General features: G+C 38.6%; 1 protein-coding gene across 1 annotated transcript; it reads right to left on the bottom strand.

Annotated features, from left to right (window-relative positions):
* Positions 1-2426: 2426 nt before the first annotated feature.
* fam149a (family with sequence similarity 149 member A) lies at positions 2427-20838 on the bottom strand. Its single transcript, XM_062999777.1, has 15 exons — positions 20636-20838; positions 16264-16356; positions 16000-16132; positions 14771-14913; positions 14528-14653; positions 12080-12247; positions 10538-10722; positions 8917-9068; positions 8731-8825; positions 7617-7784; positions 5585-5708; positions 5050-5178; positions 3872-3968; positions 3511-3669; positions 2427-2503 (listed from the first exon to the last, which is right to left on the bottom strand). The coding sequence occupies exons 1-15, from the start codon at positions 20836-20838 to the stop codon at positions 2427-2429; spliced, it is 2052 nt and encodes a 683-aa protein (XP_062855847.1).
* Positions 20839-21636: the final 798 nt, after the last annotated feature.

Below are 21636 nucleotides of genomic sequence, written 5' to 3'. Positions count from 1 at the left end.
GCTCAAACTGCTGAAGAAGTTAATGCTGGTTCTGATAGAAAGGTGTCAGAATACATCACAGTGCATCACAGTTTGTTTTGGCAGCAAACAGGGGACCCACACAATATTAGGAAGGTGGTCATAATGTTATGTCTAATATATATATATTGCAATTAAAGTATGTTAAATGCAAATGAACATCACTCATACATACAAAAAAAAAGTATGTATTTTTATCAACCGCTTTATTCTTATCAGGCGGTCAGCAGGACAGGGTAGCAATCTGTCACAGGGCTTTAATCAACCTCCCAGACACAGCCACTCATGTCTGTATAGACATCCGGATCTTAGCAGTAAAGGGATAATGTAATAAACCACTGCGCCACCCGAGCGCCTCATTGATTAGTGTCAATGAAAATAGAAGTACTACTTAAACATAATAAGAACAATCAATAGATGAATCTAGACAGAAAAAATTTGTTAACCTATTTTACTTAAATTACATGAGTACATCATGTCAACATAAATAAAATATAAGCTCAATTTTAAAACATTTGACAGTGAGGAAAAATGTAAATACAATCAGACAGAAATGGTTTGGAATTCCTTTTTAAATTGTATTTTAATTGGTACGTAAATGCTAATATACAGTGTATCACAAAAATGAGTACACCCCTCACATTTCTGCAAATATTTCATTATATCTTTTCATGGGACAACACTATAGACATGAAACTTGGATATAACTTAGAGTAGTCAGTGTACAGCTTGTATAGCAGTGTAGATTTACTGTCTTCTGAAAATAACTCAACACACAGCCATTAATGTCTAAATAGCTGGCAACATAAGTGAGTACACCCCACAGTGAACATGTCCAAATTGTGCCCAAATGTGTCGTTGTCCCTCCCTGGTGTCATGTGTCAAGGTCCCAGGTGTAAATGGGGAGCAGGGCTGTTAAATTTGGTGTTTTGGGTACAATTCTCTCATACTGGCCACTGGATATTCAACATGGCACCTCATGGCAAAGAACTCTCTGAGGATGTGAGAAATAGAATTGTTGCTCTCCACAAAGATGGCCTGGGCTATAAGAAGATTGCTAACACCCTGAAACTGAGCTACAGCATGGTGGCCAAGGTCATACAGCGGTTTTCCAGGACAGGTTCCACTCGGAACAGGCTTCGCCAGGGTCGACCAAAGAAGTTGAGTCCACGTGTTCGGCGTCATATCCAGAGGTTGGCTTTAAAAAATAGACACATGAGTGCTGCCAGCATTGCTGCAGAGGTTGAAGACGTGGGAGGTCAGCCTGTCAGTGCTCAGACCATACGCCGCACACTGCATCAACTCGGTCTGCATGGTCGTCATCCCAGAAGGAAGCTGACGCACAAGAAAGCCCGCAAACAGTTTGCTGAAGACAAGCAGTCCAAGAACATGGATTACTGGAATGCCCTGTGGTCTGACGAGACCAAGATAAACTTGTTTGGCTCAGATGGTGTCCAGCATGTGTGGCGGCGCCCTGGTGAGAAGTACCAAGACAACTGTATCTTGCCTACAGTCAAGCATGGTGGTGGTAGCATCATGGTCTTGGGCTGCATGAGTGTTGCCGGCAATGGGGAGCTGCAGTTCATTGAGGGAAACATGAATTCCAACATGTACTGTGACATTCTGAAACAGAGCATGATCCCCTCCCTTCGAAAACTGGGCCTCATGGCAGTTTTCCAACAGGATAACGACCCCAAACACACCTCCAAGATGACAACTGCCTTGCTGAGGAAGCTGAAGGTAAAGGTGATGGACTAAACCCAATTGAGCACCTGTGGCGCATCCTCAAGTGGAAGGTGGAGGAGTTCAAGGTGTCTAACATCCACCAGCTCCGTGATGTCATCATGGAGGAGTGGAAGAGGATTCCAGTAGCAACCTGTGCAGCTCTGGTGAATTCCATGCCCAGGAGGGTTAAGGCAGTGCTGGATAATAATGGTGGTCACACAAAATATTGACACTTTGGGCACAATTTGGACATGTTCACTGTGGGGTGTACTCACTTATGTTGCCAGCCATTTAGACATTAATGGCTGTGTGTTGAGTTATTTTCAGAAGACAGTAAATCTACACTGCTATACAAGTTGTACACTGACTACTCTAAGTTATATCCAAGTTTTATTTCTATAGTGTTGTCCCATGAAAAGATATAATAAAATATTTGCAGAAATGTGAGGGGTGTACTCACTTTTGTGATACACTGTACATAATGGCTTGGCATTTAATACAGACATGTAACTGCCAATACAAAATATTTACTAACATTAAGACATTTGAATCATTGTTTAAATCATTTTCAGCATGTTTTAACAATTGGCAAAGCCTTGTAACTTAGTACAAATAAATACAGACAGCCACTATTATAGTCTCATGCTTATACAGTATTACTGTATAAACAATTTGTAAACAATTCAGGTATGCTGTGGCATCACCACTTGGAACTTCCTTCTCCCGTGTATTGGAAACCGACTTAATGTCCTTCGAGCACCTGAAAAAATAAAAATAGACTTGGGATTGTTTTCTGAGATATATATAAATAAATGTTTGACTTTTTCATGTTTCTCTCTCATACTTCCCCGTGTGGCATGTTAATTAATCCCAGTATTTCATTAAAACATTGTTTCACCTCATACATAATTCAAAATCTGTTTCTCATAATCCAAACCCACTCTTGCATCTCTGATTTGTTAAAATTCACTTTGAACTAATGTACTGTATAAATTAGTTCTGTGAAGATCTTAATAAGGCCTGAATGATTATGCTAGCCAGATTCTGCTGAGATCTGTGCAGCTGCTGTCTACAAGTCTGGCGTCTGGATGGACATGATTGGCCAATGTACCAGTTGAACCATTGGGAGGTGCACTTGTCTATGTGCTCCAAGTGCCGGTCCCAAGACCAGAAAAAATTGAAAGGTTGCGTCAGAAAAGGTATCCTATTGGTTTGAACAACTGACTAGATCAGGTTAAAAGGTAAATGCAAGAAAAAAAGATTGAGATTGCTTTGTTGGAAATAATCAATGCTAGATCACTAGATGGCAGGCTCTAAATTCAAGGCTAAGATACTTTTTTAATAGCATTGTTCATTCTACAGACAACAAACTAATTTAATTTAAATTTTTATTGTTTATTAGGTTATTTTATTATTTAGCTTATATAGCTTATCCGCCGTGCAGAGGGGTTTTGAGGGGGTGGTGGGGGCGGTGGAATAGCAAAGCAAACCCAATGCAATTCAAACATTTTACCGTATAACTAGAGCCCTAGTAAATTCACGAGAAAATGTGCTTAATTTTTCAAGTGCCACATTTCACAACAAATTTAACTCATAAATTGAATGATAGAATAAATGGAAGCTACAATACACAGCACAGCTGATCTTGACAGTTGAATGTAAACCTAGAACATCCAGCGATGGTGCTACCTGAATTGCCGTATGATTGCTAGTGTAACAGACTTTTCTGTGGTGTAGTGTAAGAAAAAGGCTTTCCTGGATATTTACCAATTGACGCAAGTAGAGCTGAATTTCCTCCTTCTTTATTAGTGGAGGTCAGGAGGTTTGTGCATTTCTTTGGTAGTGTAGCACTATCGGAACAGCCATTCGATGCAGAAGATGTGATGGCCATGCTGTAGCCTGTTACCCCCATAGGTGCGCCATCACCTGAAATACAAACCAAACACACAACTACTAAACTCACTTCACTCATTACCAGATCTCAGACCTAAATTATGTCATGTCGATTATTAAAAAGCAACTTTTTATGAATGTTGGTTGTGAATGTAAATGCAATTCATCTCAAAGCTTAAAACGGCCAGATGTAAGCAAGAAGAACACACACATAGCCCAGCATCCACTCAGCCACCTGTTCTGGTAAGGTTGCCAGCAAGCACATTTCTTCCATTTCTCATACTGAGGGCAAAATCCACAGGCGTGAAGGAACTCTTCATAGGAGTGTCAGACTGCAGAACAAAACACGACATCAATAAAAGCTCTGGTGTTTTTACCCTCCATACAAATACTTTTTTTATTCACAGCAGCAGCAACTATAAAAAAACTACTACTACAAAATCATCTATCATCTCAGTAATATTTCATGCATTCAATTCACTGAAGAAACAACACTTTAGAACACTTCACTCCAAAAACATTTTGTTATCTGCTGTGACAACTGCTATCACTTTTTTATATTAAGTTGTAAAAGCACAGTTAAGCAATCACAAGTTGTGCCTGTGTGTGGTTGGAAATGTATAATCACAGCTTAATAATTACTATCATTTAGTAAAATGGCTCACTCATTACATAACCACAGATTAAACATGCTTATATCCTAAATTAATGAACTCTTCATAGTTTCTGCACTGACTGTTTACTGCTACATTATGTAGCCAACAGTATGTAGATACCTGATCATGAGCTTGCTGGAGATTACTGTCAAAACCATGATCCTTTATATGGAGTTCTCATCCTTTGTGGCAAACAGCCTCAATTTCTCTGGAAGGGCTTTTAAAATTTGCACTAATTTGGTCTAAAAAGTATTTGTAAGGTCAGGAATTAATGGATGAGAAGCTTTGAGGACGTTCTTGATCTCTGTTCTCATTGAACCATGTTTTAATGATTTCCCTTTGGGCACGCTCAAACTGGAACAACAGAAAATGGGCATTTCCCAAGCTGTTGCCACAAAGTCAGTGGCATATAATTAATTTACATAACTGATGTTATTTTACATGTTGGTTGCAATGGGACTAACTAACTAGGAGTGGTGTCTTCATACAATTGGCCATATTGCGTATGTGTAATCACGTCCGGGCAACAGGGATTGCGGTGTCTCAACCATACCCCCCAGACATAGCCAATTATGTCTGTATGTAGACGGCCCCACTTGGGATTCCAACCTCAGATCAAAGCAGTAGTAGGCTAAAATAGTTTACCGCTGTGCCACCTAAGTACCCTCTCAAAATACTTTACAAACTAATTTAATTATTTACCATGAAAGCCTATAAGCTGTGCATTTTAAGTATAGACATATTGTGGAACTCTTACTCTGTAGGTGTGGTTGGTGTTCGGGCGAGACAGCGACTCCAGCAGAAGAGTGGGTTCTCTCAGGGGTGAAAGACTGGACACTATATTTGCAGCCCCAGCCACTCCACCTCTTATGATCCTTCCTCTGGACTGGTAAACATTAGCTGGAAGTGAGCATCTGAACTTACTGCCTTCTGTACAGTTTCACAAACATCACTATACATTTAAGAGCAAGTAATATGCTAGTGGTTAAGGTATTGGACTAGTAATCACAAGGTCAGTGGTTTAAGCCCCACCACTGCCAGGCTACTGCTGTTGGGCCCTTAACCCTCAATTGCTCAGACTGTATATTGTAACTGTAATGGTAATCGCTTTAGATAAAGGCGTCAGCTAAATGCAATTTATTAATTGTGCAAACGTATTAACAAATTATAAACTGCATTGCCAAGAATAACTGAGAGAGGAGTCTTATATTTGAAATGTACAACATGAGTCAGTAAAATATTAGTATATAGTTTAGAGGGTTGAATTAAGCTACTATGTCTGAGCGTGTTACCTGTGTATGTCTGGACGCAGGAGTGCTAGAGTACTGTTCTGCAGATTCTGTATGGATAACAGGAAGTCTGTGGTTCGGAACTGCACTCACTGTTTTGGAAAACAGATCCTCAGCCACGGTGGATCTACAGAAGCCAACACACACAAACAAAGTAAGCCCGATATGCCTTGAGATGCTCTGGGCTAGCCTTGTGATAGGTTGAGTGATGACAAGAAATAAAATGTCACGATTAATAGGGTGGAATTGCTGCTTAAGGGACTGATTTTACAAGCTGCTTCAAAGGATGTCTTTTCCATTTGGCTAACACGTCTCCCAAAAGGATGTCTACAGCTAAAACCCCGCTGTCACGACATTGTTCTGTAACGGTTGCATCATCTGTAAGTGTTGCCTGAATTCACTTCTCTTGTAAAGACACAAAAAATTAAAGTTATATTTCTACTCATAAATGCTACTGTCGGATGCTCGAGTGATGCGGCTGTCTAATGCACTAGCCATGAACATGACCAAGTGTCTGAGGGAAGGAAGGTTGAATGAGTTTAATTGCTGCTGTGCAAGATGCTTGTGTGGTGCAAGGTGCCACTATCAGCCAGGGAAAAATGCTTAATGCCAAAAAAACAAGCTACATTGAAAAGACCATTGGGGCCAGACTCCTACCTATCGAGGATCTGGCTCAATAATGCCTCCTGTCAAAAGTCAGGAGCATCATCAGTGACTCCACTCACCCCTGTCACAGCCTGTTTACCCTCATGTAAAGGGTACATGAGTCTAGGCTGCAATATGGACCGATTTAGAAATAGCTTCTACTTGACCGCCATTAGACTCCTGAACAAAACAAAATAACCACATTCTGATGTGCAATAATCACTATGTGAAATTTTCATCATGTGCAATACTCATAGCTGTAATAACCACTATGTGCAACTTTTTCAGCATGTGAATATTAATATACACCGATCAGCCATAATATTAAAACCACCTCCTTGTTTCTACACTCACTGTCCATTTTATCAGCTCCACTTACCATATAGAAGCACTTTGTAGTTCTACAGTTACTGACTGTAGTCCATCTGTTTCTCTGCATGCTTTATTAGCCTCCTTTCATGCTGTTCTTCAATGGTCAGGACTCTCCCAGGATCACTACAGAGTAGGTATTATTTTGATAGTAGATGATTCTCAGCACTGCAATGACACTGACATGGTGGTGGTGTGTTAGTGTGTGTTGTGCTGGTATGAGTGGATCAGACACAGCAGTGCTGCTGGAGTTTTTAAATACCTCACTGTCACTGCTGTTCAAAAATATATCCAGCGAAAAGCACCCCGTGGGCAGCGTCCTGTGACCACTAATGAAGGTCTAGAAGATGACCAACTCAAACAGCAGCAATAGATGAGCGATCGTCTCTGACTTTACATTTACAAGGTGGACCAACTAGGTAGGAGTGTCTAAAAAAGTGCAGCAGCGCTGCTGTGTCTGATCCACTCATACCAGCACAACACACACTAACACACCACCACCATGTCAGTGTCACTGCAGTACTGAGAATAATCCACCACCTAAACAATACCTGCTCTGTGGTGGTCCTGTGGGGGTCCTGACCATTGAAGAACAGGGTGAAAGCAGGCTAAAACAGTATGAAACTACAGATGAACTATGAAACAGATGAACTACAGTCAGTAATTGTACAACTACAAAGTGCTTCTATATAGTAAGTGGAGCTGATAAAATGTACAGTGAGTGTAGAAACAAGAAGGTGGTTTTAATGTTATGGCTGATCAGTGTATATTCTCTGTTTTAAATCTGTGGTGTTTTTAGGATGAACCCAATGTACATAATTTCATTTTTCCATGCACCCTGGTGTACAGTGAAATGACAATAAAGTTCATCCTGAATCTTGAATCTACAGTAAAAGGATGTTGTTGGGTAAATTAAGCATGCAGAGCTGTTTACTAGCAAATATTATCAATCATTTAACTCATTTAATATTTAGTTTTATGGAAGAATATATCAGTAGCTGTATTTGCTAGTATCACTAACAGTTTGGTTCCACGCAGAGTATTCTGAGCTGGAAAGCTGTGACGTGGCCAAGCTCTGCTACTGAGCCTGGGGAGAATCCGCTGGCCTGCAGGTTTGTGTAATGGCACACTCATCCCTTGAGGGGCCCTTAAACAAGTCAATGTGCTGCTCCCATCATCTGAGTCACACCTTCCACCGAGGCAAATCAAAAAGAAAACATGTATTAGTAAAACTAAACTGGAATTAAAATGCACTTTACAATTATGTTTTCGGTATTAGAAGTCTAAAATAAATAAGATGTATATCCAAAATATCTACTTACCACTAATAAAAGTACACAATTCCCTATTTCAGCCACACCAGTTGTTAACAGGTGAAAAAATAAATTTTTTCTATTTATTTATGCATTTTCTCACTTTTTATCGTAATGTAGTGTTGCCAATTAGTCTTCCGCTGCTGGGGATCCCGCTGCATTACAGAAAGGTTTATTTGCCTGCTCCACGGCCCCTCTGTTGACCCCTTCTTTTTCGCCGTGCCTCTGTGGATTCGCACATGAGGCTCCTCCACTTCTGCACAGGCGCCTCAGTCTGCTAACCAGCATCCTTGCATAGCGTTTGAAGACCCCACCCACTTTATGAGTCCAGATCCGGGGTGTTCAGAATCTCAGCGCTGGTGTGCTAGCGGAAATATATTGTCTACACATGTTGTCTACACATGCAAAGTAAGGTCCGAAAGGTCTGCACAAAGTCCAGCCTTCAACCCGATCCAACAACTTTGAGATGATTTGGAATGTTGACTGTCTGCCAAGCGTTTTTGTTGCTGGTTTTAAACCTTACTAATACTCTGGGGGCTAAATGAAAGAATGTATGTGCAGTTATATTCCAAAATCTAATAGAAAGTGTTTGCAGCAGAGCGGAGGCTGTAATAGAGAAAATGACTATGACTATGATTTGGGTCAGGTGTCCACAAACTTTCAACCACATAGTGTGCATTACCACAACACAAAGCATTGGTGGCAGTTCATTAACAAATGTCAAGGGTATTACGATATGACAAATTCAACAGTTGTGACAGAAAAATGCTATATTGATTTGTTTGTCAGTCTAAGCTTTTTTTTTAAATCTAATAGACTCATAAAGACCTTTCAGTGAATCCCTGCTGTCTCTGCTGCAGAGGCTTTGTTTGGATTGTCATAACACCTTTTAAATTAATCTTCAAGACGTTCAAGTCCTAAGCACACACAGAATGAGAAAGTGAAAGCAACAGCAGACACAACATAATTTTTAAATGACATTTACTATGTTTTAGTGTAGCTTGGTACCTGTCCGTTATTGATGTTTGGCCATAGGAAGACACTTCTGGTATTAGGACCTCTGCTAGTGAAGACCTGATTGCCTTTTGAAGCGATGCAAGATAAAGGCTCACACAGGACTTGAGTTGAGCTCTCAAGCGTCCATCTCTGTGTCGCTCCAACTGATGCCAAATCATCAAAGTAATGTCATCAAAAATGACCTTATTGCTAATAAGTACAGGTACAAGCATGCTCAAAAATACACTATATGGACAAAAGTATTGGGACACTCCTACTTATTTTCAAATTAATGTGCCAAAACCTTTGCTAACAGGTGTAATATTATTTATTTATTGATTTATTAGGATTTTAACATCATGTTTTACACACTTTGGTTACATTTATGGCAGGACAAATAATCACTGGTTACACAAGGTTCATCAGTTCAAGCCTTTAATGTCAAACACAGTCACGGACAATTTTTGTATGTCCAATTTACCTCACTTGCACGTCTTTGTACTGTGGGAGAAAACCTGAGCTCCTGGAGGAAACCTACGCAAACATGAGAAGAACATGCAAACCCCACACAGAAAGGACCCAGACTGCTCTACCTGGGAATCAAACCCAGGCCCTTCTTACTGTGAGGCAACGGTGCCACCCACCGAGCCACCGTACCGCCCAACAGGTGTAATAAATACAATAAATACAAATACAAATACAATATAATGGAAATAATATGCTTCTTGCAGCAACCTTTTACGAAAGTCCCTTTCATTTTCCAGCCTGACTGCACCCCTGTGCATAAAGCAAGCTCTATAAATACATAAAGAAAGGTTTGGTTTAAAGAAACTCAGTGACCTGCACAGAGCCCTGACCTCAGTCCCACTGAGCAGCTTTGGAATGAACTGTAAATTCAATTAACGCTTTTTTAACCAACATCAGTGCCCAGCTATACAAATGCTCTTTTGACTTAATTCCTACAGACATACTTCAAAGTCTTGTGAGAAGCCTTTTTAGAAGACTCACATAGAGGTCACTTTATTTTAATAAAATCTTTGAATGCTCATGGTCACATGTCCAAACACTTTTTTCCATATAGTGTATGAATGAAAAGATAATAATAATAATATAATAATAATAATGAACTGTATCATGTTTGAAAAGGATTCAAATTTGTGTTACTTTTAATTAAGAATTAAAAGTTTAATAGACAAAAAATGCACAAGGTACATCTAAGTCAAGGGGTCTGAATTTTTTCTGAATCCACTGTACGATTGTCAGATGTTAGATGAACGGATTATTGTTTTGTTTGAATCTTATCATTGAGTGCTACAACTGCTCCGGTGGTAAAGATGAGGCCGGCTTTACAAGTGTTGACCGGTAAGGGTGTTGTTTAGCAGACAATGGTTGCCAAACTGTACCAGGAGCAAAGCAGGAAAGAGTAAGCCATGGTAACATAAGAAATCTAGTAGCCTCTTTATACTCTGGCATGATAGCAATAAGAAATCATTTTCACTCAATCGTTTATAATAATCTGTATGTTTTGTTTTAATTTTGTACCATGTGTTGTGCCATGGATGTTTGTTCTCATTGTGTTATCCAAGACAGAAATAAATAAAATACATGTATGCTAGTTAAGACCAAGACCAACCTGAGTGCTGCTTCTCCCAGTGCTTTCTCAACAGCTCTTGCAGTTGACCCACTACTTCCTGCCATATGTCATCAAACAGCTCATCGGAAACAGTATCACGAATGCAGGCGTAAGGGGACACAGGTGGGACACCATCCAAGGAGACTGTGATTGACGTTTTCCCCTGATCCGTCACCTCAGCATCTCTAAGACAACACAGACAAGCACAAGCTTGTATAAAAACCTGAAAAAGCACTATAGGGCATATGGGACCCCCCCAAAAAGAACCTGACATTTAGGCTATAACAGCCTCCTTTTCTAGACAGGCCTTTTTGGAGATTTTGGAGTGTGCCTGTGGATGATTGTACCCAGCTCAGGCACTAACATTAAAGTTGACAAACTGATGTAAGGTCAAGCCGATGTTTGCCATATAGTTTATGTTTATAATCAGTCACAGAAACAGAACAGTTAAAGAAATCATTGAAATATTCAGACTGCCATAACATACATGTCCCTTACATTTCATTTTTACAAGCGAGTCCAGTATTCCCAAAATCAATGGGCACAGTGAAGTAACATATAAAAGGTGCCAATGGCATTAGGATGGAGCAGCAGTAGAATATACTAGCCTACTACTACTGCTGAGATCTGGGGACACAGGTGGGGCAGTTGTAGGCTAGTGATTAAGGTACTGGACTAGTAATCGAAAGGTCACTGGTTCAAGCCCTACCACTGTCACGTTGCCACTGTTGGGCCCCTGAGCAAGGCCCTTAACACATAATTGCTTAGACAGTATACTGTCACAGTACTGTAAGTAACTTATGGATAAAAGTGTCTGCTAATTGCTGAATATGTAAATGTAAATCTGGGGTTCAAATCTCAACTATGCTATCAGCTGTTTGGAAGACTACACAGTCCATTTTTCCCCGAAATGAGCACAATGCAGTAACACACCCTGGACAGGACACCAATTTATCTCAGAACCTCTGCCACCTCACACATAGCCAATCATATCTGTAGGCAGATGCCTGACATCACTGATAACACCGCTGGAGATTCGAACCCTGTATCACAGTAGCAGTGAGCTAGTGCAATTTACCATTGCTCCACCTGAGGGCTATGTCTTTTTCAAAGGTATTCAAACATTTCTACCATAACTGTATTCAGTTTCAAGAATGAAAATACAGTGTAGTAATCTGCCTTCATTCATTTTTTGAAATGATCTATTTGTTTAAATTAAAAAAAATGTATAAAAATATATAAAACATAAATTGTTGTGTAAGTTGTTGGTATTTGTGCTTTATGTTTTCTGGCAATATTGATGTAAATTGTTTGCAGCATTTCTAAGAATGATTTTCTATCAAGCTTTTAGTATTATTATTGCATTAAACTGATTCGCCTACAACAAATTTTCAAATTCTGAATTTGACCTTGGTTGCCCAATTTGCACTTAAGGTCTACGGTTCAGTACAAGTTACAAAAATCGCTCAGTAAAAGCATAAAGTAGAAGAATGTTTTAAAAAAAGCTCAGTAAAACACTTTGTTTTAAAGTTTGTGACTCACGTTTCTTTCCCATCATAAGCTAGGAACTCTTCTATCTTGCCCTCAGCCTTATAGATCTCCTCAGCTTGTATAATTGTAGAGAATGGAAACTCGGAAACAGACAGCCGGGAGTCAACCGACGGGAAAGAGCAGGGACCCGGGGCCAATCTGTGGCCCTCCACACACAGCCTGGAAAGAGATAAAAGACAATAGAAGCACTACGAAAGAAAATAAGTATCATCTGGTCATATCTAGGGCAGACTGATAAATGCAGCACTAATGGCACTAGAGTACGCAATTGCTCCAAATAACAATTGAAATTTTATACTGTTTTGGTGCATCGCGCCAAAGGGCTGATTCGTGACTATACAGGTGAAATGAAAAGATGATTTGCAGTGCACATTGTAAGCCAGTTGATGATCGCAGTCTAGCAGAGAGGAAGAAAAACAGATCCCTGAAACCAACCAACAGCATAAATCTATTTATCAAGCCTTAAGCCATTAAAAAGGTTGTGTTGAAAGGCATTAGATATTATACTAAAAGTTTAGAAAAACACTTGAGTACAATAACAACCTAAAAACTACAGGTATGCATAATTGACATTCTGAAACTGACATTTTTTGTTATTTTATTTATGCTTTTTCTCATTTTTGGCCTGCAATAAACCATCTGTGATTTCTTTAGGGCCCATGATTTAATTATTGTTTGTATTCTAATTTCAAAGGAGGAATAACAGATAACATCTCTTGCCACATGCTAATCAGACAGTGTGGTTGTTGATTTATTTTTATCACACCTTTTTTAATTTATCACATATTTTCTCACATAATTAATTTTAGTATTTTACTACATATACTCATAGTACATATTTTATATTAGTAACCTTTTACCTACATTTTCAGAAAACTCTATTTGAACTCACAACTGATGCACAATTACCAAAGCAATTAACGTATTGAGGATTTAAGGTTTGCAGAAGTTTCAGTCCTCACTCCTACCTAGTGAGGACAGTATGTGGCCAAGGTCATGATTACAGTTGAGTAGTTAAGACTGCACCTGGTAGGGCCGCTCAGGTGGCGCAGCGGTAAAAACACACGCTGGAACCAGAGCTGGGATCTCGAATACATCGTATCGAATCTCAGCTCTGCCTGCCGGCTAAGGCTGAACGGCCACATGAACAACAATTGGCCTGTTTTTCAGATATGGGCGGGACTAAGCCGGATGGGGTCTCTCTCTCATGACTGGTGCAAATACGACCTCTGCTGGCTGATTGATGGCGCCTGCACAGAGATGAGGTGCGTCTCTCCGTACACAACGCTGAGCTGCACTGCACTCGTCAAAGTATAGGTGATAAGATGCATACGGCATGCTGCCCACATGTGGGTTAGCTTCGGGGCGTGTGGGTTAGCTTCGTTCTCCTCAATCAGAGCAGGGATCAGCATTGGTGGAGAGGAAGCATGAACCAATAGGCAATTGGACGCGCTAAAAAGGGAGAAAAATAGTAGAAAATGCATAAACAAAATATATATATATATATACATGTATATATATATGTAAAAAATGCACCTGGTAATCAAGGCCAGAATGGTGTAACGAAAGAGCTTTAATAATACAAGAATCAAACCAAATCTGGTAAAGGATAATAGGTGTTTCTGTGTTAATTTGTAACCAATCATTTGCTGTATCATTTGTCTTTCATTATATGAATAAATTATGTATTTGCTCTCAAAAACTCACGTATCTGCCTATATGATTTTGTACATTTAAGCTCAAGTAGTGTTCTTATTTCTTGTAAAATTTTCACCATGGGTGGCTCAGTGGGTAGCACTGTCACCTCACAGCAAGAAGGCCCTGGGTTTGATTCCTATGTGGAGGGATCTGGGTCCTGTCTGTGTGGAGTTTGCATGTTCTCCCTGTGTCTGCATGGATTTCCAAAGACACAGTCCAACGACATGCATTTAGGTTAATTGGAGATTCTAAAATTCTCTTTCGGTATGAGTGTGTGTATAAATGTGGGTATGCATGTTGTAATGGACTGGCAACCTGTCTGTAATGTTTTCTGCCTTTCACCCAGTTAACTGGACCCATCGTGATTTTTAATGAATAAAGTGGTGGTAAAACAGACAATGAATGAATTAATATTCACCACACCAGACATTGCAGACATGCGTGACCTTAAAACTGACTGATGTACAGATGACCAGCACACAACAAGACTTGTGTAAACTCCTTGCAATTAAAATGCCAGGCGGAGTGGTTATGAATGGTTTATGTTTTTTAATCCATTCATTGCCCACTTTGCAGCATGTGCTTCTCTTAGCTATCTGTCTTACATTTCTGTTGCTGGCCTCTCACCCATCAAATCTAGATAAGATATGCAGGCAAATTGCATTCTGCAAAATAATCAAAATATCTTAAAAAATAGACACAGACCTGGTGTGTGTAAGCAGGTGGGTGAGTAGGACCTACTTGCTATGGTTGTTGTCTTTTGTCTCCAGAAAAGAATAAGGTAAAACAGTCCTTTCACTAGTAGGTCTCCTGTGCACATACTGAATGCCCTCCTGCTTTGGAGGCTCCAGCTGATTCCCTAAAATCCTGAAACATTAACAAACACAGCTTTGTTCACCTTTTATTCAGCTTATTCAAAAAGGTTGCGTGCATGCCTTAGAGTCTGATGATAACAGGCCTGAAGTATACAAAGTTGATGTGTACCTGAGGTGGGGTGAGTGATTGTTCCACTCCTCACATTCCTTATGCAGGGTCTCTGATTTACTGCTCATCTTCCCTTCATACAGCAGTTCATCTAGAGCACTAAAGAGCTTCCGTACATGTTGAGTGTTCTCTCTGTCAAACTCCTGTGTACAAAGTATACAGCACATCTAACATCATTGGCCTACACACAGAGAGCGCTGTCAACCAGAAATGTGCTCATTATCAGGTCCAGTACTGCAAACACCTTCAGAGAGCCACTGTTGGAGTTTTCAGGTAGACCCTCAAATTTTAATAGCTTAGATTGTATTCTCTTTCAGTTGTACCATCAGGCACTTGGGTGGCACTTACACTAGCACTGTACTACCTCTGGGATCCAGGGTTTGAATCCCAAGCATTGCTATCAACCTGTCGAGCATTTACATACAGATGTAATTTTCTGTGTCGGGGAGGGGTGGCCAAGGCCCAAGATAGACAGTGCAGTGGCAGCTCAGTAGTTAAAGTATTGGATTAGTAAACAGAAGGTTTCTGTTTCAAGCCACATCACTGCCAAGTTGCTACTGTTGGACGTCTGATCAAGGCCCTTAACCCTCTATTGCTTAGATTGTTTAGTCATAATGGGAGGTCACTTTGGGTAAAAGGGTCTGCTAAATGCTGCAAATGTAAATATAAGATAGATTGGTATCCTGTCCTGGACTCACTTTGACCTTGACAGAGATAAAGTGGATACTTTTTACAAGCTACACTACAACCATAACTTACTAAAGCTCCACTTAAGCATTATCTATTATTCACTAATAACAATTATTTCACTGCCATTTGTTATTGTATACTACTACTCTTAATTAGGTGACCAGACGCCCCTGTTTGCTATACTGAGCATTTAACACTGCCCACAATGTGACCTTTTTTTAGTGAGAAGTAAGAACAGCGGAGGTTTTTACTTCTGAACACCAATCGTGTTATTCCTACTTTGGCCAATAGAGGGCGCTGCTCATTCTAGCAGTTTTATAATCTCTTCCTCTGTTTCTCTACTTAAATCTTAAATAATATTATAATATTCATCTCAGTCTATTAATATGAAAATGTGCCAACTGTAGAACAGATAAACCCCCTTTCAGCTTCATAGAAAAGTATTTATTTATGTAATAAAGCCTAATTAATGATCAAATCATTAGGCCAACTTTTAATTATAATGATATATAAAATAATAATGCCTTCATGTTTCTTACATCGTATCTCCATGAGTAGATGGAGCTGTGTTCGGTGGAGAAGCCTGTGGTGCAGCCAGTGCTTCCTGAACATGGTGTGAGTCGACTCGCAGGGCTAGCGTCACCGGGGGAACACTGAGAACACACTGAAACACTGAAACACAACAAAGCCAGAGGCGTCCCGTGACAGAAAGATTGTGATACTGAGTAAGTCATTCAAGTAACCCAATATGAGTCCTCGCCCGCTGTAAGGTGAGAGAATGTATGCAGACGTGAACAAATTACCTTTGGTCATCTGATAGGCCTCTGATTGAACTTTTTCTGAGCTGGAGAGGGACTGAATAAATTGATCTGCTGGTTTCTTTCAGGAGTTTTTTCCTTCAAGACAGAATAGATAGAGGCCCATTAATATACAAAATGACACAGCTTTATTAATTATCATATGATTAATAATGCAAGGATACTGCAACACTTGGTTTCTTTTGTTCTCGCCCGACTTTATGAGGACTTTAAATTATTTGTCTGAATTTTCTGAGCACTTTGAAAGTTTTTATTTGGGCACATTTGAGTGCTCGAAGCTTTTAAGGATTATGAAGTGTTGTTCCAAGTTTTTATACTGTCTGAAACCATTCCTCATCCATTGATGGTACATAAATTATTCAGCTAGAACAAGATCAAAATACAGTGTACAGACACACTGGAGTGTCATATTAATTACTATGGTGAAAAATATAACATAGTTCTTTACAAAGGTAAAACAGCCCAAACAGATCACCTTTATTTATAACTTTTATTAATTGATTTTATTAATTGATTTAGTTTTCGTATACTATTAAAAATAAATAGCAGTTGGCTAAGGCAGCAAAAGCATAACATGAAAATGCACAACAACTGGTAAATTATTATTGTGTTAATTATTGTCGTTTAGATCCTTAGGGAAATTGTAATATTTTATATTAAATAAAAACGTACAAAGCCTAACTAAGCATTTAAAAAGCAATTAATAATAATAGTAATACTACTACTACTAATAATAATAATAATAATAACAATAATAATATAAATTTTAATTATCATTATATTATAATTATTATCATTATTAGTATCAATAACGGTGTGCTATTATTATTATTATTATTATTTATTAAAGAGCAATTACAAACATCTAAAGATTATAAATTGTTATGATAAAACATGTTAATAAAAGTTTTTTTTTGTGTTTTATTATCATTATTAGTTTCAATAACAACTGTGTACTATTATTATTATTATTATTAATTAATTAATTAAAGAGCACTTAGAAACATCTAAAGATTATGAATTGTTATGATGAAGCATGTTAGTATTAGCTCAGTTGGCGCAGCGGCCTATTACGCTTGCCCATCATGGTGAGTGGCCACACAGACATGATTGGTCTGACGTCTGAGGGAGGATGGCCAAAACCCTGAGATAAGCACTCGGTCCAGGGTATTCATGCGTAGTCTGTGTGGACATGCATAAACAAAGTGTGCAAGCTGGGATCAGTAGGGACACCAGTGTTGCCCAACACTGCATGCATGAATGCTAAAGTAATAATTTGATGCTACAGTGCCAGAAAAAATATAGTGCATTTAATTGTCCATTATTGTCCATTAATAAACACCCAAGTCTAGATGCTAAACAGTTTACCTTTAACTTGAAAAGGTCAGAGCATACTTCAGGGTTGAAACCAGTCTTTATCTTTACTATCTACACATTTTTGCTGGTCCATTAGCAATTGTTTCAACAATGCTACTCTTCTGTACCACAGGTGATCCAGAACTAAAAGTCAAGATGTCCTCCTTTCCTCCCCACCTACCAGATACTTTAAAAACACATATTCACAAGCTTATTTATGTAATACTCAGCAGTCAGTATGTGGCAGCTGCACAGTGCATAAAATGACACAGTCATTAAGAGTTTCAGTTCATGTCCACATCAACACATTAGTGACTTTGATAGCTGTGTAGTCGTCTGTGCAGGTGGGCTGGTTTGTCAGAAACAAACTGAATTTCACAAATAGTGTTTTTTTAAAAACATTTGGTGATTGGCAGTTGTGTTAAAACCCTAACTAAATAAGTAACACATGTCAGTACTTAAAAATTGAACAGGAGCAGTGTGGTAACTAAATATGAGGAAAAAAGGAAAGCTAATTTGCAGCATGGTTAAGACTTCAATGGACGAGGGAAGACGAACAACCATCTGCACTGGTAGCAGCTCGAATTTCCTTCATGGAGTGAACAGCAAATAATTTCAGCAGCTTGCTTGCCAAGGTTCTAATGAAACATGCATGATCTTCATGGCTTCTGAAAGAGGCAGCTGATTGACATGAATTCAGAGGCATATCATCAGCCTTTTACCACCAAAAACAAAGGAGCAGTGATTGAACAGAAAGATAGCTTGTAACTTCTCAGTTCATTGTCACAAGTCTTTTAATGTATTGTCATTTGGAACAGTTTGGGGCCTGTTTTTTGTGGGCCTATTTTCCACTCTTGCCCTTGAACACATCAAGCTAGCTTAAGTCAAATAAGCAGCAAAATTGTCTTAGAAGGGAACTCAGAACAATTAGGACACTTATCAAGGTGACTATTGTGACCAAACAAAATGCAATGTAAGGTTAAAGGTCTTGCTCAGGGGCCCAACTTGGTGTTGGCAACCTTCTAATCACTACTCTATTATCAGTGTGGGAAGTTAATGCACATTTAATGTATTTTGGTAGGCAGCATTTTTTTTTGGCATATAATTTTTTCCACAGTTTATATTTTAAATAAGCTAGTTTTTGCAGAGTAACTCACATAATATTACAGTGGTTTTTTTCATTATAAATAATACACCTTTAAATACTTTAACGTTGCCTTAGTGTTGTGTGATGAATAAAACATTTTGAAACTGAAATTATAGTCAGTGATATAGGCCTATGAAAATGGAAAAGGTCTCTATCTTGCAAAGACAGGCTGAGGTGGAAATTAAGGTGAAACTGAATGCTGGTGTAGATTGAGCAATTAGATATGCCTGGTCCGAAGGAAAGAGAATACTCTCATTCTCTAACAATAGCCCTGCATTAAGCACTACTTCCAATTTGTTCTGCTGACAAGTAGCTGGCAAGTCTTTATAAACCAAAAGCTCTAAATTTTTCACCTTAAAATGACTTTAAATAAAGACTTTTAGGAAAAAACTAATTTATTGCTTTTATTGTGAATTATTTGCCTTTTTCAGTTTTTTATTCTTTACATTAAATGTTTTACAAAGAAAATGTGATATAAAACATCTGATCGAATACTCAATTAACCAAAGTGTTGAGACTTACATTTGGTGAAATTTTACCAAGAATGCAGGAATGACAAAAGAACCCAGATAAACATCTTAGTCCAGCAGGCCTCACACCCCTCAGATAATCATTCAGATATGATTCCACCATAATAAGGAGACTAGGCCAAAATTGTGTCCATGATGGAGTTGCAGAACAAACAACACTGCTAACCATGAGGACCTTATAAGCTCATTGTACATTTGCAAAATCACATATTTACGACTCCCAAGCATTATGGGATAATGTTTTGACTGATGAGCCGAAAATTGAACTTTGGGTTTGACATGGGTTCTGTTAAATTTTGTGTAAAGCTAAAACTGCATATTACAATAAGAACATTGTAATCAATAACAGTCAGTTCTACCTGAAAATCCTGACAGTGAATGTTCTGTTATCAGTCTGGCATAATTGTTTTATGACCTAGTTAAAGTCCTGACTTCAGCCATACTGAACAGTGCAGCTTGTGCACAAAATTCCTCCAATATGGCTGAGTTAGAGGAGTTCTGCAAAAAAAAGTGCACTGAAACTCTTAGTAATGTAAAAGACAAGTCTCACATTATCTGAGTCATTTTTTCAAGTTTAGTTTTTGCCTCTAAAGATGGCAGTGAAGTTAGACGGCACTACTTTTTACATGGGTTATACAGGTGGTGTGTACCTTTTCAATTGAATAAATGAAACAATCACTTATACATCAATTAAATCAATACTTTCTTATTGAATAGTAAATCTTTATTACTTACATGGCCATATGAAATCCTCTTTCCCCCACCATTCTATTCTAATTAATCACTTTTGTTTTAAATAAACAACATGGATTAATACACAATTTACAACTATAACAGCCTTTACTCTCATGAGAAAGATTAGCAAAACGTTTTGGAGTTTGTGCCCTTCAGTCAAAAGAGAATTTGTAAGGCCAGACTATGGTGGATGAAAGTGGCTCACAATCAACATTCCAATTCATCTCAAATGTGCGTATTGGGGTTTAGGTCAGTTAGTTTAAATTTCTTCACCTATTCCACATAGATTCAATATATTACACACAACTGTGGTAATGTTTTACCATCCCTAGTAGAAGTGATGCCTGAATGATTTGATTGAAGTAAATACAATGTGCCACTTTTTAGTGAGAAAATGCAAGAATCTGTTTCCAAATTTGATTCACATTAATTCACATCATATTATAAATTATGTTAAGCCACATAGTAAGTTAGTCATAGGTAAGTTTACAGTAAGTTTACCTTATTTTTATTACAAATTATGATTTATTCATGTAAGACATCGTTTAGTTTATGATTTATTAAGTATTCATGTAATACCAGATCTTACCTTAAACCTCCATGTCTCTCCTGACTGGAACTCCTGGTGTCCGGCTGCTCTCTCCCCGGCTTCTTCATCCCAGATGTCCGGTTACAGTCGGGCTGATACTTCTCCAGATTTGTCCCGTAACTTCTGACTACGGTTCCATTGTATTTGAAGGAGACAGATCCATTACTCTTGAGGACAGGGGTGTGTTGTGCAGTTATTTGCATTGATAATGTTTTTCAGTGTTACATTAATAAACGCTACAGCAGACTGTATCTAGGGACGCGTCCAGTAAACACCTGCTCACAACGAGTCCCACACGGCTCCTCAAGAACCCTAAACTCTTACTGTAGAACTAAATGTAGTAACTGACTGTTTGCGAATTTTACTGCTGTGAAGAACATTCCTCCTTTACTTTTACAACTTGCTCAAATATTTGGCTTTCACATGACACATAGCCTTAAGAGTGATGGGAGATTCACCGGAGAATCGGCTCTGTTTGAATGATTCATTTTGGAAAGAGTCACAGCTAAACGATTCCCAAGTTTGAGTGAAACATAAACTTGTGCTAGCTAGGAGAACCGTGCTACACTGGAAATCTTAATCTTAATAGTGCATTATTAATGATAGTTTGACATTAATAAAGCATCTTATATGATGTGAAGAGAGAGGGTAATAATAAAGCTGCAGAAAATTGGTATAAGTGAAAACTTATTTAGCTGGAATTGGGGTTTGATATGTTTGCCACTAGAGGGCACATTCATGCTGTTCTACAGTATATAAAACAACAACGTTCTGTCCATGTTAATAAAAATATTGTGTGAACAAGTACAATGATGTTTTATCATTTCATTCAAAGGATACTGTACTGTTTGAGATTGGAACACATACTCATTTTTCTTTATAGTTTATTTTGGGTTTTCTAAAGACAATTAATTGTGCTGGGTCAATACATACATACAGTAGTTACAATCCACCAAAGACTCAGTACTTGCAAGCCTTTTTTTGCCAAACTTCATGAGATA

The sequence above is a fragment of the Trichomycterus rosablanca genome, chromosome 8, assembly GCF_030014385.1.
Source record: "Trichomycterus rosablanca isolate fTriRos1 chromosome 8, fTriRos1.hap1, whole genome shotgun sequence".
Classification (NCBI taxonomy): domain Eukaryota; kingdom Metazoa; phylum Chordata; class Actinopteri; order Siluriformes; family Trichomycteridae; genus Trichomycterus; species Trichomycterus rosablanca.
The sequence above is the reverse complement of the archived record's forward strand: the minus strand, read 5'-3'. Positions and strand labels throughout refer to the sequence as shown.

What these genes read in the sequence shown, in the direction of transcription:
- fam149a (XM_062999777.1), bottom strand. Translation starts at nt 20,838, where the DNA reads ATGCAAATAACTGCACAACACACCCCTGTCCTCAAGAGTAATGGATCT. An exon ending in GGCCTATCAGATGACCAAAG is followed by an intron (nt 16,133 to 16,263) that starts GTAATTTGTTCA and finishes GTTGTGTTTCAG; the next exon opens with TGTTTCAGTGTGTTCTCAGT. An exon ending in ACACCAACCACACCTACAGA is followed by an intron (nt 3,969 to 5,049) that starts GTAAGAGTTCCA and finishes TTTGTTCTGCAG; the next exon opens with TCTGACACTCCTATGAAGAG.